The sequence below is a fragment of the Triturus cristatus genome, chromosome 2_1 (assembly GCF_964204655.1).
Source record: "Triturus cristatus chromosome 2_1, aTriCri1.1, whole genome shotgun sequence".
NCBI lineage: Eukaryota > Metazoa > Chordata > Amphibia > Caudata > Salamandridae > Triturus > Triturus cristatus.
In genome coordinates, this window is record NC_140581.1 from 77,486,079 (window position 1) to 77,504,354 (window position 18,276).

At 47.8% G+C, this 18,276-nt stretch overlaps 1 protein-coding gene across 1 annotated transcript in view; it reads right to left on the bottom strand.

Moving 5' to 3' along the window:
- Positions 1-1,242, bottom strand: part of LOC146863775 (CMRF35-like molecule 9) — a 196,355-nt gene extending 195,113 nt beyond the window's left edge. Inside the window, exon 1 of the mRNA XM_085627993.1 lies at positions 286-1,242. Coding sequence (XP_085484119.1) covers positions 286-397 — 112 coding nt within the window. The 5' untranslated portion in view covers positions 398-1,242. The remainder of the gene's footprint in view (positions 1-285) is intronic.
- Between the last annotated feature and the right edge of the window lie 17,034 nt (positions 1,243-18,276).

Below are 18,276 nucleotides of genomic sequence, written 5' to 3' on the forward strand. Positions count from 1 at the left end.
TTTCATGAGGCCTTAAAGACTTGGCTCTATAGGAATTATTGGCTGTGTTTTCCCTTCCCTGTGGCTCAGTGTCAAGACGCCTCAGGGCATTTGATTGTGCTATACAAGAATTCAAATCAAGTCAAGTTAAGAGAGGTCCTTCCAGAGCATTAAAGATCAGCAGACATAAATCTTGCTTATGAAAGTTAGATCTGGGATCTACCCTGAAAGTCTCCCGTGACAGATATCCAACACAAACATGTTAACTACAAACATATATGAAATCAAATCTGATCCGACTCTCACCTGGTGAAACAAGAAGCAGCCAAACCCCCAAAAGGTGCATTCGGTGGATCCCGGGTGGGCTCACGGGTTGCCTGGACTCCTCGGGTGGGGTAGAGGGGCTCATCTTGTCCATAGGTCATTAAAGGACCTATGTGGGATCCACCGTTCAGCAGGTCAGTTTCTGTGTCTGACTGAAAGTATCTAGTCCTGAGTAATCATGCTGCCCTGGCGCGGGCTCAGTAAACACTATTCAATCCCGCTTCATGGAAAGGATCCGAGAAGACGCTGCCCTCAGAGTGCTCAGGAGGGAGAGCCTCTACATGTGTCACAAATCACTCTGTGTGTCCACAGCTTGACCAAGTGCGGGACTGTAGCTGAGATACCACGTCTGGATACACTGCCCCCACTGGATACACTGCAACTGCTGGATGAACTGCCCTCACTGGATGCACTGCCCCCACGAGATAACCTTCCCCCACTGGTTACACTGCCTTCACTGGATACCCTGCCCCCACTATGCACACTGCCCCCACTAAATACACTGCCTCTACTGTGTACACTGCCCCCACTGTGTACACTGCCCCCACTGTCTACACTGCCCCCACTGGGTACACTTCCTCCTCTGGACACACTGCCCCCACTGTGCACAGTGCCCGCACTGGTTGCACTGCCCGCACTGGATACACTGCCCCCACCGCAGACCAGCTGTGTTTTGTAACCACTGCTTCTCCCTTTCCAGTTACAGGTGTGTGCTTCTCCTCGTCCTCCAGGAGCCGGCTGTGGGGAGCATACACGGGGGGTTCCTCTCGTCCACTGCCCAGAGCCAGTCCCTCGGCGCTGGCTCCTTTCTTAGAGAGACTGGTTTGCTGCAGAGCCAGCGATGAGTTAGGAGCTGCGATAGGGCTGAATCCGATACCTTACCCACGTGCTTTCTGTTCTTCCAAGTTCCTTATTCTCCTTTCTGTCTGTGGTGAATCTTTTCTCCACTTCCTTCTTCACAGTCTCAGTATGACCAGAGTCCGTGTCAGCAGCGTCTTGGCGCTGTCAGCAGTTGTGAAATCGTGTCTACTGCCGCTGTATCGGTTCGCCTAAGACATCAGTGCTGGTGTGTAAGCAGGGAAAATCCCAAACATAATTACCTCTGGCTAAAAAAACCAACAATGTTCTGGAAGTCATTGTATTAGGAATAAATAAATAAACTAATCGGGGTGACCCAGTGGTGGGTTTTTCGGGTAATGTAAATGTTCACCTATTGAAACATGAGCTCAAACATTCACATTCCCTACAGAAAACCTCATTAGGATCACCTCACGCGCAGAGCATGGGTGTAGCGCTGACTGTGCCTGCTAACGCGTGCCCCACCGGCTGTGCGTGCTAACGCGCGCCCCACTGGCTGTGCGTTCCAACGCGTGCCCCACCGGCTGTGCGTGCCAACGCGCTTCACCGGCTGTGCGTGATAACGCGTGCCCCACCAGCTGTGCGTTCCAACGCGCCCCACCGGCTGTGCGTGCCAACGCGCCCCACCGGCTGTGCGTCCTAACGCGCCCCACCGGCTGTGCGTGCCAACGCGCTTCACCGGCTGTGCTTCCTAACGCGCCCCACCGGCTGTGCGTCCTAACGCGCCCCACCGGCTGTGCGTTCCAATGCGCCCGACCGGCTGTGCGTGCCAACGCGCTCCACCGGCTGTGCGTCCTCACGCGCCCCACCGGCTGTGGGTCCTCACGCGCCCCACCGGCTGTGCGTGCTCACGCGCCCCACCGGCTGTGCTTCCTAACGCGCCCCACCGGCTGTGCGTCCTAACGCGCCCCACCGGCTGTGCGTGCTAACGCGCCCCACCGGCTGTGCGTTCCAATGCGCCCCACCGGCTGTGCGTGCCAACGCGCTCCACCGGCTGTGCGTCCTCACGCGCCCCACCGGCTGTGGGTCCTCCGGCGCCCCACCGGCTGTGCGTGCTCACGCGCCCCACCGGCTGTGCGTGCTAAAACGCGCCCCACTGGCTGTGCGCGCGAACGCGCCCCACTGGCTGTGCGGACATGCATTTGTGCACTAAAGTCAGACCGATTGGCAACCAGCCCCCCCAATGCTGGGGCCCGCAATTCTACATCTTCGTCTGAAATACCTAAAAATCTGAACCTCCTCTAGTGTTATTATTTGATGAGTGTTATCAATACTTTCTTTATCAGCAGTGACGTAAGCCTGACACCTACATTTTCAGTGATAGCATGTGTCCTGTGCCGTGAACCTGTACCTGGAATGAAGAAGCTAACGCCAATAACTACCCGCTGAGCAAGTAAAAGCAAATTGTACTCTATGAACTCTGAGAAATATTTTTAATTTCTCCTCGTTTTTTATCTTTTTCCATGTGGGCTGCCTTCTGCGCCATGCACCCCTGCACCGACGCACCCTTGCATCATGGTGCAAGGGTGCCTACACTGGCACTAGGCAGAAAAATTGTGCACCAGCGCAGGTGGAAAGTACGGGAAGGCACCGTATTTCAAAAATACGGTGCATTCCTACCCTTTCATCCTGGCGTAGGGCAGCACAGCAGGACAACCAGTCAATCCCTCATGCATGAGGCCCTGCAATTTGTGCTTTAATTATGCAATGTAAGGTTCCACCCAGCAGATGACAGCATCCTGCTAACATTTCACAAGAGCAGCAGTTTCCGCTCAGTTAGCAGCATCTTAAAGGGAATGTCTCCAGTGGTGAAACCCGCACACGCCCTGTATTCAGAGCCGGCTGTAATTAATATGCAGAGAATTGCATAACACAAGGACATTTCAGCGCAAATAGTTTAAATAATTTTGATGTTTGCAAACACAAATATGGCGTTGTGACTCACACCAGAGACGTCATCCAGGCCTTTTTCCTGTGCAGTGCTGGGTGTGAGGCCACGCCCACTGCTCAGAAGTACACCAAGGAGCACAGACAGGAAGGATCGGAACTCAAGATGACCCCCCTCCCCCCCCCCCCCCCCGCTGTCAGCATCGAGGGGATCATCTTGCAAGATAATTGATATTCATCACATTAAGACATACTTCCCTTAACTCACGAGATCTTAAAGCAGCCCCTAAACGGGTGTGAACCGAAGGGGCCAAGTCACAAATGAAATAGTAACTCTGCCCTTGTAAGAAAGAGAACCTCGAGTCTTTCTCTGCTGTGAGTGTTTGCTGCAGGGCCGGTCCTAGGATAAGTGGGGCCCCGGGCAGAATAGGAGCATGTGAGGCCCCTAAGCAGAGACGACGTGGAATCGCATCGGGCCTGCTAAGGAAAGTTTTTTTTAGAATTAAAATTAAACCAACCCCCCCGCGACCCTGCACACCCGCGACTCATGCTTGCCGCGACTGGGTTTTGTCAATAGTTGTTAGCTGTTTAAGCTAAATGAGTAACAACAATAAATTATTTTCCTTTCCCCTTGTTGTTTTGACCAACAAGTAGCTCCTTCATACACATTTGCATAGAATCACAACTGGAATGCATGACCATTGCTCTTTGTGCTCTGCAGAGAGGCCATATTTTGAATGATCATGTGATCTGAACACCTTTTTGACCCACAGACAGGCACAGTGTGAAATTTCTACTGCCTGCAGCCTCAACTCCAAGGTGCTCAACTGTAGCCTGTTATAAACACCTGGAGGCGACTCAGTACAAAGGGAGCATCACCCAAGAGTAATATGCTGTGAGATGAAATACAGAAACAGGCAAATTATGCGGCATAATCCTGCACATTTTGAACTAGTATTACTTCATTTTTTTTGCCATTATTAAACTTGGTAACAGTGTTTGGGCACTGGTTGCACCCCATTAGTACCAATTTAACACCCAAATTTAGCAGCGGGAAACAGAGAGTTGACTATTCCAGCTTTTCAAAGGGCCTTCCCACATGCGGCAAGATGTGTCACGGCATTTTTAGTAACTTTTGAACCGTTTGAGATAAAAAGCAATTTTGTTGTTAAAATCTGTAGATTATGCAGCAGATGAGCGATTATGTGGCAAATACATCAAATGCAAAATTCTGCAGAAATCGCCGCCACCGCACAATCGCATAATTCCAGTGGCCCTGCCTAACATGCAGCATCAGACTGGGACAGAAAATAGGCCCAGTACCAAAATAAAAGGGGCCCCCATTAGTGAGTTAATTAGCTAGAAAGGTGTCCAATGTTTGCAAACTAGGGCAGTTTTAAACTTGTAAAGATATGCTGTGTACATTTTTTGTGAGGTATGGAAGACTGCACCGATTTGAGTTTGGTGCAGGCAATGTTTGCTTTAATATCATAAAAATCAATAGTAAAATCCGGCTCACCTGACCATAAAGCAGGTGAACAACTAGCCAAAAAAACAGCCTACATACTTACCCCACAGCAGGCCTTTAAGTGGGATGAAACAAAACTGGGGGTGTCTTTCAAAGGGGAGCTGCTGATGTAATTAAGGGTGTGGCTATAAATCTGTGCTTAGCATAGTCTGCCGCCTGACTGGTATTTTGCTGCCTCTGTCATTGCCTCCAGAAAAATATTGCAACAAGTGAAATTACACCTACAACAAGCTAGGACTATTGGCTTTGTCAGTGGTTATTAGTTGCCTAAGATGAATAAGCAACGTCTACAGCCTCCTTGTATAGAATATTGAATGCTCCAGTTCTGACATGATGAGACTGGGAAAGAATTATAAAGAGTCTCTTTCAAGTTTCATTGAAGGTAGCGAAGGGAGGGGGCACTGCTGCAGAGTTAAGATTTGTTTTTTCACTCTGAGGGTGAGGGCAAAAATGGAGAGCGGGCCCGTCTCATCACCTGCTTTTCAGAACTTTCATTCATCCTGCAGACACTGGATCAATGTTTTTGCAGGTAAACCTAAGGACATGAATCTAGGGCCCCTGTTGAATGTCGATTTTAATTCACTACCGGGTCTGAGACTTGAGTGACCCAGCACACTTTAAACCTGCTCCGCCCCCTTTTACACTCTGATTCTCCTCCTCTGCCTGCACCTCTTGTCTCACTGCGGTACACACACCTATCTGCTCCCCCTCACTCTATTCAGTGTGTCTTACCTCTTTAATCCCCCTCTCTGCTCCCTTCCCACTTGTCCTAGGTGAGCAGTTTCCATTGTGATGCCCCGTTCTATCTTTTGCTCTTCGCCCAGCAGGATATTCTGCTTTTCATTGATACAGGGCAGGGCCACCTCACAGCAAGGACACTTCAATAAACTGTCATCGACATGGAGATGCAGCCATTAGGCCCACAGAGACAGGCCTGCAGGGGAAATTGTTGAAACAAAGAAAACATATAGGGACAGATTTACAAGCCCCTTGCGCCACTTTTGCGTCACTTTTAACATAGGAAATGTGACGCAGAAGTGGCGCAAGGGGCTTGTAAATCTGCCCCATAAACTCCTAGGGGGCCCCCTGCGCCTTAATAGTCTGGAGTCTTTAAAAGTGTGAGGCCCCATGACTGAAAGCAGGCACGGGGCACTGGGCAGCTGCCCACGCTGCCCATGCCTAGCGCAGGCCCTGGTTTGCTGTTGTGGGCGCTCTGACGCAGATGTAGACTTGCTCTGTTGTAAAGCGCTCTGACACCTTCAGGTCTAGCAAGCGCTATATAAAGCTCTCAGATAAATAAAACTGAGCCAGACAAGCTTTCTGACGTATCACTGCATGTCATATGACATACTCCCATATGTCGGTCGTGCAAATGCACTTTTCATCTTTTTTTCTCTGTAGAAGAACATTTTTTTCATGTAGACTCGGAGAAAGCATTTCTGTTGCACTCCCATCAAATCTTGGAGTCATTTTTCCTCTTCTCTTGTTTGGTATTTATTAGTACAATCCTGGCTAAAAAAATCCTCACTAGTAAAATGATTCACATCAGCAAGTAGACCCTTTGCGGAATCCTGGTCGATCTAAACGTAGACATTTCCACTGTAATCGGACGTCTGTCTCCTCTCACAAATGCCTTTGTGTATTTGCCAGTTCCTGTGCCCTCGCACATCTCTCTATTTCCCCTTATACTTTACACCCACATCGCAAGGATCCTCTACTAACAACAATAGTGACGTTTCTTTAAACGTTCGGTGACCACCTTATCAGGATGGACATCGAAAGAACTTTACTGAGACGGCCCTGCTCCGCAATAGATGGTGACCACTGGTGAAGTGGGACATGGGTCATGGCAGTGAGGGACTGAGAGCTAAGGGCCATATTATCAAGGAACGGCTATAACATTATCGCCGCTTTAGCGGCAGGAAACTGCCGCTAAAGCGGCGCTAAAGGGCTTGATAATATGCCCTTGTGAATTCCCATAGAAGCCCTGTGTAGGAAGGTGGATATCTGACTATGGTTACCCCCAAATTTTTGCCTAGTGTCTAGCTGGTTTTTCGACTTAGTTGGCCTGAGATCCTGCCATTCAGGCTCTCAGGCTATCTGCTCTCTCTGTAAAATGGACTCCATGTACACTAGGTACATACCCAATTGGGAGGGATCACCTTATCAGCCCCTGTACAGTGTACCATAGGTACCCAGGGCATAGGTGTACCCAAGGCCTACCAGGGGCTGAAGCATGTATTGTGCCACCCCTGGCTTGGCCTAACAAATTTGACACAACTGGCTGATCACTCAGCTGGGGTAAGTTGGTGTAACCACCTCTTACTTAGGTGTAGTATACCTATACCTAACCTTAAATGGGACACCTGGTAACCTATAAGTCACTCCTATGGCAGCCCTTAACAATCCTGAAGGCAGAGTGCTTCGTTCCATGTGAGATGGTGCTCTGGCATGAGCTGAGCCTGTCGGCATTGGTCGGAACAACTTCCTTCTACTGTTTCCAGATATCGTCATACCATATACTCTTAAGTGCATTATGAACCTCGCGGTTAAATGCTAACTTTGGTTTGGCTTTATCAAAACATGTCGAGTAAGGTGTCATACGAATTGGAATACTAACCCCTCGCCAATTCTGGCGACGGGGTTAGCATTCCACCCTTCTAGAGGGACACGACATGTACAGTACCTGAAACCCGGGTAAAATCAGACATAGCCTCAGCTCCACAAAATGGATGCTGCCACCACAGACACAAGTCTGCCCTCCTGCTGCTGGGAGTCCTTCCAGCTTGGGAGGTGTGGACAAAGGGTTTCCTGCCAGGGGAGGTGCGTGCACCACCCCAGACAGGATTTTGTGTATTGGTCAGGTAGGGCTTGAAAGAAACCAGACATGCCTGAGGCTCACAAGGAGCCTCGGTGCATATGCCAGTCCAAACCGGTCCTGGGGCACACCAGTCCCGGGCCTGGGGCGAGCTGGACAAAGGATTGGGGGTGTAACCACCCCCCTTCCTGGTCCCACCCTTAGGGAGGGACCTAGCAGGTAGTCCGGCCCCTAGAATCCGCTTAAAGGTAGGAGCTGTGTCCCAAGACTTCAGACATCCTGGAATCAACTTGAAACTAAGAAGAAGACGGGAACTTCGACGCTCTGCCGCACAGAGGACTGAAGCCAATCTCCCCTGTGGTCAGGGAGTGACCACCTTGCTAACGCAAGCACCATCCAGCGAATCAACGTCTGCTTTGCCGCCGCCTCCCGCCGGAGCCCGAGCCCAGAGACTGACAAGACCTGGACCTCCAGACCTCTCACCGCCCGATCCACAGTCCCTGAAAAGAGGAGACCCGTGGAGGCACCGAGACACGTGGAGCCAGCCATCTTGAAAAGACCACGACAAGCTGCAAGCGCGACAACCGAGGCTCCCTCCGAGTTGTGCTTTGGGATCTGAGAAGCCCAACACCCGAGCAGCATCTGCACCAAAGGTGAGCCCTCCAGCATCTCCACGATCTGCGTGGGGCCCTTCTGCATTTTGCCACTCGACGCGCCTAACCGGTTGCTGGCCCGCTGGCTAGTGGCCATCTTGGCGACGAACTTTACAAAATACACTGCTGGTCTGGTTGCTCCAGACTGGCCCTTGCTCCCCTCCAAAGGAGCAGTTCCTCTGACCTTGCTGGTCAGAACCATCAGCTTATTTCATCTCCTACAACAATTGCTTTTGCCAAGGCTTGTTTGATTCGATCAAGTCGCCGACACCGCCGACAGCGAGAGCCTGCGTGGGACAGCTCGTGACTCGACTCCTGGACGTCGTCGACCTTCAAGGACCACGTGGCTGCAGAGACAAGCTACACCTTTCTTCCTATTTGCACCCGACATCGCCTGGTACCCACCTGGTGCCACGCTGGTCACTGGCTAGTGACTGTGAACACTGTCCCCTCTGCTTACAGGTCTTCAACATCACCGATCCACTCTTGGATCCACCGCATCTCTTCCGGGGCGACCGCCTGCAGCATCTTTATCTACAGGCTCCATTGAACAGATAGAAGAAACCCGACGCACTTCGACGCCTATGCACCCGCTTCCTGTGGGTGAGGTAAAGCTGGCACTCCGGTGCCCAAGTGTAGAGAATCATCTCTAGTGTCTGTGTTTCCAATCTTAAGTTCCTAGCCCATCCGGAAGATTCCTTTTGCAGTAACTTTGTACTTTTTACGCACCCATTGAAACCTATGGGAGCTCGCGTGTGACTATTTGCTCTGCACACGCAACCCGTGGACCTCCTGGTCACTAACTGAAGTTAGCTCCTTGTAGGCCCAGCGATACTAGAGGCCCTAGGCCTTTTCCCTTTTCTGTTCGTGGTACTTATACCACTATTTTAGTATATGGTTTGAGCGGCCACCAGGGCCTATCCATATAAAGTGCAACTTCTGTGTATTCTGTTATAATCTTGTTTGACGATTTGTGCTCCTGTGCTCATAAAGAGACTAGGGGTTACTTTGAGAAATAAATACATATATATTTTGAATATATATCTGTGTGGTGTCCTTTCATTGGTATAAAAGGGGGTTACATTTGGTAAAACAGCCTGCTTAACACGCTTCACGAGTTTAGCCTCAAAGACTGCTTAGCCTACGCTACCACTAGGGCAGCTAGTCCGAAAAGGTTGACTTACAACCACACCATAAGGGTTGCTTGGCATGGTACAAGGTGGTCACTTTAACTAGTGAACATCATATACCAGGCCAACTTCTCACATTGGTGAGCAGCGGTTGGATTTGAGCTTGCTGTGTTTTACCATTGTAATCTCTTGGTTACCAATTGAAAGATCACATAGGTACCTGTAGGTACATATCAAACAAGATTAGATATACATAAGTTCTACTGAACTTAGTTGTTGTAGAGCAAAGGGAGTAGCACACCCTGACTACAACTACTAGATAGGTTTAGTAGGTAAACCCAAGTGTAGGTAGATTGCAACACATCCACCCACACTTAAGAGCAATGGCTGGGGCAGAGGGGTCCATCTCTGTTGAGAGTGACCCCAAGAGGGCACCATCCATCTTTGCTACCCTAAATCAGAATGAGCTCAGGCATTTGGCAACTCTTAGAGGCCTTAAACAGCCCAAGAACCCTACCTCTGCTGAGCTCAGAGAACTCTTGCAAAATGATGAAAATCAAAGAGAGCTCAAGAAAGCTTCCCAGTTAGCCCCCTTAGGGACAGGAACAGGAGCCCCCCCTTCTGAAGATGCCACTGAGGTACCCCTTTCCAATAGCCATCCCTTAGATGAACACCATACTACAGAGGAGGAAAGTGAGGGGGATACAGATGTGAGTGAGGATGAAGGGAGAACTAGCCCAGTGCCAAGTGTTATACTTGGCCCAGCTAAACTAAGGCTATTGGGGACTGACAGTGGGTTTACCCCATTGGATCTCCCCAGTGGACTTAACACAGGGCTTGGGAGGCAAAGGAATCGCTCAGGTGAATCCAATGCTTCCCATGGCTCTAGAGGCTCTCAAGGTCACTCCAGGAAAAGGATGACCACCCCTCAGAGGAGGGAACATGAGGCCAGAATGCAGGAAGCCCAGCTAGCTGAGGATCAGGAAGCAGGAGCTAGAAGGAGCCCTGATGGAAGAGAAACTGAGCAAGGCTAGGCAGCATAAAGAGAGTGGGTCTATACCCACTGGTGGCAGCATTGTCCCTAGGGACAAAGATAGGGTCTTTGATAATAGGAACCTGTCTAAGGTTGTGCCCCCCTACAAAAGTGGGGATGACATCCACAAATGGATGACTGCTCTTGAGAGAGCCTGCAAAGTGCAGCAGGTTCCTGAAGACCAGTGGGCAGCAATCCTCTGGCTCTCCTTTGAAGGAAGAGGCAGAGACAGACTCCTCACTGTTAGAGAAGAGGATGTCAGAAATTACAGAGTCCTGAAGAGTGTCCTAGTTGATGGGTTAGGCTTAACCACTGAACAGTACAGGTTAATGTTCAGAGACACCCAGAAGACACAGACTCAGGACTGGTCTGAATATGTGGAATGTGCAACTAAGGCTTTGGAGGGTTGGTTGCTGGGAAGTAAGGTGTCTGATTATACAGGATTGTACAATTTGATGATGAGAGAGCAGATTTTAAGTAATTGTCAAAACCAGCTTCTCCATCAACACCTGGTAGACTCAGATTTGACCTCTCCCCAAGAATTGGGAAAGAGGGCAGATAAATGGGTCAGGACCAGGATCAGGCCTAAAAACCAGGGTGGTGACCAAAAGAAAGATACCACCAAGCCTCAAGAGAAGGGTGGGGATAAAGCAAAAGAGAACTCTTCCTCAGGGCCCCAAAACTCCACACAGGGTGGTGGGTCCCAAGCTCCCTCCTCTACCACAGCTAAAAAGCCCTACTGCCATGAGTGTCAAACTCCTGGGCATTGGAAAACTGACAGCAGTTGCCCAAGGGCTTAAAACAAAACTGTTCCTCCAATTACTCCTGTCACACCACCTATTACTGTCAGCAGTAATCCCACAGGTGGTGGGAGTGCCCCCAGAAATCTGGGTGGGTTTACTTGGGGAACACAGGGGGACCCTGGCTTAGCCAATTCCCCTACAGCAACTACTCTTGTCTGTGATGGTGGAATGGGGTTTGCCAACTTCACTGCCTGTCCCAACACTTTGGGTAGGTATAGACAGGAGCCCTACATCAATGGTACAAAAGCTGAGGCCTACAGAGACACTGGAGCTAGCATCACTATGGTGGCCCATTGGCTAGTTCCCTCTGAGCAGCTTTTGCCTGGTTTCTCCTACCAGGTAACTAACATTGATGGCAACCAGAACAGTCATCCCATGGCAGAGGTGTGTCTCAGCTGGGGAGGGGTCACCTGCCCTAAAAGGGTGGCAGTGTCCCCAACCTTGCCTGTAGACTGCTTGCTTACTGGGGAATGACTTAGAACTCTCAGCTTGGGCTAGAGTTGAACAAGACACCCATTCTAAAATGGTAGGCCTTTCACAAAAGGGTAGTGGGGTTGTGCCATTCACAACCCCTGTCCAAATAGATTTCCTCCCTGGAAAGGTTGGAAGGGCAGTGGTAGCCACAGCCCAGGCACAGACAGACTTCCCTGTAGAGACTGGCAGAGCTGTGACAGTCACAGCTCAAACACAAACTGAGTGCCCCCCTGAAAAGGTTGGCAAGGCTGTAATGGTCTCAGCCTATACTCAGACTGACATAGGTGTAGTGAAGCCTGAAACTATGGATCACTCCACACAAACAGAGAGTAGTGGGGAGGAGGAAAAGTCTCCCTCTCCCCAGACATTAGGAAAAAGTCAGCCTCCTCAGGGAGCTGACCTCACCCCTTGTGAAGGAACTGCCCCAGAGGTAGCCAGACCTGGCCTGGCAGAGCCTCTGATGTCAGTGGCCCCTTCCAAGGTGGGACCCAGTCTGGTGCAGGTAGCCTGCCTCTCTCTACCCTGCCTCAGTCAGCCCAGGGTTGCAGAGGTCAGGGAGGCCAGTGGACCCCAAGAGGGCCCCTGTTCACAAGAACCCCCCCATCAAAAGAATGAGGATTGCCTGGCTAGTAGCCCTAGTCAGGTGATGGTTAAAAACATTCCTGAGGGATCTCCTTTACAGGTAGTTAGGGACCTCCCCCAGAGGGATTCTGTTGGGCACAGGCAAACATGGGACCTTAGGGCCCCAGACCTGACCTGTCCCTCCAGTAAGCCCACAAAAGGGACCCAGCCTCCAGCTTTAGGTAGCCAGAGGCTGACCCAGAGAGCACAGTGCAACTCAGTTAAGGAAAGAAAGGCATCCATGGTGGAGGATGATTGGAGGAAGCTGAGGCCTCACTTTGAGGACACTCACTTCAGTACTCCATCTCAACACCAGCCTTTTACTTTGCCAAGACACACCAAAGGTAGAGATTCCCTATGGGGGAGACCCTCTGATACCCTTAGGGTGAGGGATTGCTTAGTGGACCATGAGACAGGGGGTAACCATGCCAGTGCTGGTTCCTCCTTATACGGCCACTTGGGCAATATAGGCTTACCTGGTCAAGGTCAGCCTTATCTCCCTTCGTTTGGGGGGGGTTGTGTAGGAAGGTGGATATCTGACTATGGTTACCCCCAAATTTTTGCCTAGTGTCTAGCTGGTTTTTCGACTTAGTTGGCCTGAGATCCTGCCATTCAGGCTCTCAGGCTATCTGCTCTCTCTGTAAAATGGACTCCATGTACCCTAGGTACATACCCAATTGGGAGGGATCACCTTATCAGCCCCTGTACAGTGTACCATAGGTACCCAGGGCATAGGTGTACCCAAGGCCTACCAGGGGCTGAAGCATGTATTGTGCCACCCCTGGCTTGGCCTAACAAATTTTACACAACTGGCTGATCACTCAGCTGGGGTAAGTTGGTGTAACCACCTCTTACTTAGGTGTAGTATACCTATACCTAACCTTAAATGGGACACCTGGTAACCTATAAGTCACTCCTATGGCAGGCCTTAACAATCCTGAAGGCAGAGTGCTTGGTTCCATGTGAGATGGTGCTCTGGCATGAGCTGTGCCTGTCGGCAGTGGTCGGAACAACTTCCTTCTACTGTTTCCAGATATCGTCATACCATATACTCTTTTTTTTTTTTTTTTTAAGTTTAAGTTTATTGAGCCCAATAAGAAAATACAATACACAATGAAAATCCGATCAGAGAACATAAGTACTTATGATATAAACAATAAAGGATATTAAGCATAAAGGGTACAATAAACATGGTGACCTAGAAAAGAGAAAGGGGGAGGGAAAAAGAGAAGAGGGGGAAGAAGGGAGGAGGTAAAAAGAATTTCATTGGGGAGAGTACAGAGCAATCAAGGGTAGCAAAAGAGGTAAAATGAAGCATTACATTGCATGTATTGTGAAACTCTAAAACGCATATAATGATATAATGGAATAAGTACAGTATGCAAGAACAATTATAAATTATTCAAACAAAAGACAACGAAATTAAATCAAGGCGGTTTGCGGACATCGTCCGATGTTCTCACAATGACAATAGCGGCAGTACTCGGAGGGGAGGAAGCAGATAAATATGTAGTGAGAGGGAGCCATAATAAATCCCTTTTAATTGCTAGTGATATAGGGGTAACATAGTTGGTATCAAGTCTGTGGTTAAAACAGATGGCGTTCCACCAGGCTCTGTAAGTGACTTTATCCGCGTGTTTCCAATTCAAGGTGATTAGATGTAAGGCTATAGCGATTAGCAAATCTATTAATTGACAATGTGGTGAAGGATGAGGCCATGAGGGGGATAGGGAACCGAGAAATATATTTGAAAGGGAAAAAGGAACTTTAGTGTTAAATAATTTGTTAATTTGAGACCAAACTAAAAGCCAGAATTTAGCAATGTTAGGGCAATCAAATAGCATGTGTTTTAAGTCAGCCGTTAAACAAGGGCAGGACCAGCAGTGTGATGAAGTGGTGGAAGAAAAGGAAGCCAACTGTGCGGGTGAGTACAACGCTCGGTGATATACAAAATAAAGAGTCTGAGTGGTGTTGGCCGCCCGTGAAGTTTTATGAATCTTTAACCACAGTCTGTCCCACAAGGGGACAGGCCAGGAATGTAATAAATCTTTTTCCCATGCCAGTTCAGTCTTTGTTTTGGACCGCGTTGCCAGAGATAAGAGACCATTGTAGAGGGAAGATGCAGAGGGGGAGGCGTTTATTAAAGGGAACAAAGTAGAGCAGGTCGTAGGAAGATTTGGAGAAGGTGGGAGCGATGAGAGGTATTGGTGAAGAGAGGGAAGCAGAAGGTCATATTGCTTTTTACATGAATTAGGAAGGGCAAAGTCAGATTTGAGAGCTGAGAAAGGAAGAGGTGTACCATCCATTAAGAGTTGGGAAATCCATTCCAAGCCCTTGGAGTGCCATATCTTCCAGTAAAAAGCACGATTTTTAATACGTAGTAACTTGTTATGCCAAATAGGTTGTTGAGAGAGCGAATCGCGTGAGGGATAAGAGGGTGGTAAGAGAGGAGATAGAAGTTTTCGCGTGTGAGAGATAACAGGATGACGCAAAGAAGAAGTGTGCGCAGAGAAGGCAAGGGATTCCAAGAAGGCGAAAGGGGAAGTAAAAAACTCCTCGATGCGAAGCCAAATTGGAGGATAGGTAGGAAGGTCCGAAGAAAGCCACGAAGAGGCTTGTTTTAGGGAAAATGCGTGGTGATAAGATTTAAAGTCAGGAAACTTAAGCCCACCATTTAATTTATCTTTTTTGAGAGTAGATAAGGCTATCCGAGGGGGTTTACCTTTCCAGAGGAATTTTAATAAAGTGCGGTCTAATGTCTTAAAGTAATAATCTGGGATGTGTACAGGGATCATTGAGAGAGAATATAAAATGACGGGAGCAAGCATCATCTTAATGGAGTCTAACCTACCCCACCAGGAGAGGAAAAGAGGGTGCCACTTAGTAATAGAGTCCTTTAGCTTCTTAGCGATGTAGTCAAAATTGTGTTTGAGGGTTTCGGAGATAGACGGGGAAAACCATAATCCTAAATATTTTAATTTAGAGGATTGCCAGGAAAAACCGGTATGATCAAAAAAGTGTTTAAGACACAGAACATTGAGGGGTAAGACTTCACATTTATCACGATTTAGGCGGTATCCTGAGAGTTTAGAGAACGCATCTACTTGGGAAAGGAAGGGAGGAAGGGAAGTATCGGGATTAGAGCAGTATAACAGAATATCGTCTGCATAAACAGACATTTTGACTTGTTGGGAGCCTAGATGGAATCCTGTAATTAGGGGGTCCTGCCTAATTTTGGTAAGGAAAGGCTCTAGTGCCACTACAAATAGGAGAGGGGATAGGGGGCAACCCTGCCGTACACCTCTTGAAAGAGAAAAATAATCGGAGACTTTGCCATTAGCAAAAATAGACGCTTTAGGACCAGAGTATAAGAGAGAAATAAAGGAAATTAACTTAGGGGGAAACCCTATCCATTGAAGAGCGCGGAACATAAAGTCCCAGCCAATCCTATCGAAAGCCTTTTCGGCGTCTAAAGCTATGGCAGCAAGCGGATAATCCAAGGTGGAGGCCTCGCCAAGGATGTTAAAAAAGACTCTGGAGTTATCAGAGGATAAGCGCCCTTTTACAAAGCCCGATTGTTCTGGGCCAAGAAGCTCAGGTAAGATTGGGTCAATACGTAAGGCAAGAATTTTAGCAAAAATTTTATAATCCGTGTTCACTAAAGATATCGGGCGATAGTTTTTACAGAAAGAGGAATCCTTGCCCTCTTTGGGGATTAGGCAAATCATAGCATCTTGGAAGGTACCTTGAGATGATCCGCCTGCGATAAAAGAAGTAAACAAAAGAAGAAGTTGTGGAAGGAGGAGTTTCGAAAAGTGTTCGTAGAATTCAATGGTGAAACCGTCCGGACCAGGGGTCTTCCCTCGTCTCAAAACCGATACTGCATGAGAAATTTCTGCTAGCGAGATATCTGACTGCAGAGAGTCAAAATCAACATGTTGCGAGGGAGGAGAAGGGATAGATTGAAAGTAGGAGGAAAGGTCAGATTGAAGAGGTTGGGTCTCCGGGGTGTAGAGAGTTTTATAAAAGGAGACAAACTCATTTAAGATATCGTCATCCTTGAGAAGCGTGTCACCATTGGAACTTTTCAGAGACTCTATCCTGGTTCTATCTCGCCGAGATTTTAGATAGTTGGCCAGTAATTTCCCCATTTTATTCTGACCACCATAATAACGAGTACTACATTTCAGGAGATAAGACGAAGCCGCTTCCGTGGATGCTTTGTTGAAGGTAATTTTGGCAGTGATAAGATCTTTCAAAGAAGCTTCAGAGTACGAGTGGTAGTATGCGTATTCTAATTTTTTAATTTTGGCAAGCAATTGAGCCGCTTGTTTCTCAAAAACTTTTTTCTTCCGAGAAACAAAATTAATAATAAAGCCCCTGGCAGCTGCTTTAAAAGAATCCCAAATCATAGCAGGGGAGGAATCATGGGTAGTGTTTATGATAAAGAATTCCGACGCAAAAGAACTGAACTGGCTGGAAAAATTAGGATCTGTAAGTAATGAATTATTAAAACGCCAACGTCCAGCGCCTGGGGTGTGAGGAAGAAGGTCAAAATCAACAGAAACCGGTGCGTGGTCTGAAATTAAAATGGACCCTATTTCTGAATGAAGTACGTATTGCGTTAGAGGTTTACTTAAAAAGAGGTAGTCAATGCGGGATTGTGATTTGTGTGGGGGGGAGAAAAAGCTATATTCACGGAGTTCAGGGTGACATAGTCTCCAGATGTCAACTAAAGACTTTTGACGGATGGTGGAAGCAAATTGTGAGTGCATTTTGTTGTTTACAAATCTGACTGGGGAATTCCTATCGAAAACGGGGTCAGAAACTTGATTACAATCACCCCCAAAAACAATATAATCATCTGTAAGGGAGAGCAACTTATCAGAAATATGCAACCAAAAAACATTGTCAACTGAAACTGGAGCATAAACGTTGAAGAAAACCACTGGTATTTTGTCAATAAGTAATTTAACAATTAACCAACGACCTTCAGAATCAGTTTCCTGAGAAATCACCAATACATTAAACTTTTTATGAGTGAGAATAAGAACACCATTTTTCTTACCTAAAGCTGGAGAAGAAAACACATTACCTACCCAACATCTTTTTAATTTAGCCGCCTCAGCCTCAGGAAGGTGAGTTTCCTGAAGGAAAGCAACATCAGTTTTTAACTTTGCCAAGTGGGAAAGAACTCGTTGTCTTTTAATGGGATTGTTCAGTCCTTTAACATTCCATGTGACAACTCTGAACTTGGCTGGATGAGATTGAATTCAGAAACCATGAACATACAATGCGATAAATAGGGTTGAAATTGAAAAAAGTAGAGAAGTGAGAGCTCAGAAGTGTAGAAAGAAGGAGATAAGAGGGGGAGAGATCGAAAACAATGGCATTAAGAAATTCAATGAGGGATAAGGAACAGAAGCAAGGAATATGGAATTGCAAATGACCAAAGAAGGGGAGAAGGGGGTGGAATGAGGGAGGTGGAAGCGGGAGGAAAAGAAAAGGAGAAGAGAAAAAGAAAAAGAGGAGAAGAGAAACAGTGATAGAGAACAGCACAGAAAGCATAGAAGTAAAATGTGAACAAAAGGCATACTTACATGAAGAAGATCCAAGAGAACAAGGGGGAGGGGAAGAAGCCACACGAGACAGACAGCCCATCCAGGCTGACCAGACGGAGGACGAGGGGGAAAACGCCAATAAAAATGGGATATCTACGGATGCGAGAGGGAACAAAAAACAAAAACGTTCAGAACCATTTAGCACAGTAAGCGATGAGGGATAGGGGATTCAAAAAGAGCAAAACGATTAGGTACCAACTCCAATTAGACTAAGAAGACTATCCAGACTACAAAGAACATCAAAGAATACATGAGGGACAGTGATAAAGAGAAACAATAAGTGAAAGAACCATAAGAAGAATCATCAGAACATCAAGTAATATTTGACGACGAGGGTCCCGAAGCTTCCATGATGTCCGTCCTGTGAGAATTTATGAAACTCTGTAGCTGCTGCGGATCTTCATAGGATGTTGTCTTGTTATTAAACGTGACCTTAAAGAGGCAGGGGTGAAAAAGACCATAACGTGCTCCCATGGTACGAAGAGTAGGTCTCATATCAAGAAAGGCCTTACGTCTGTTGGCTGTGGACTTAGCATAGTCTTGAGCA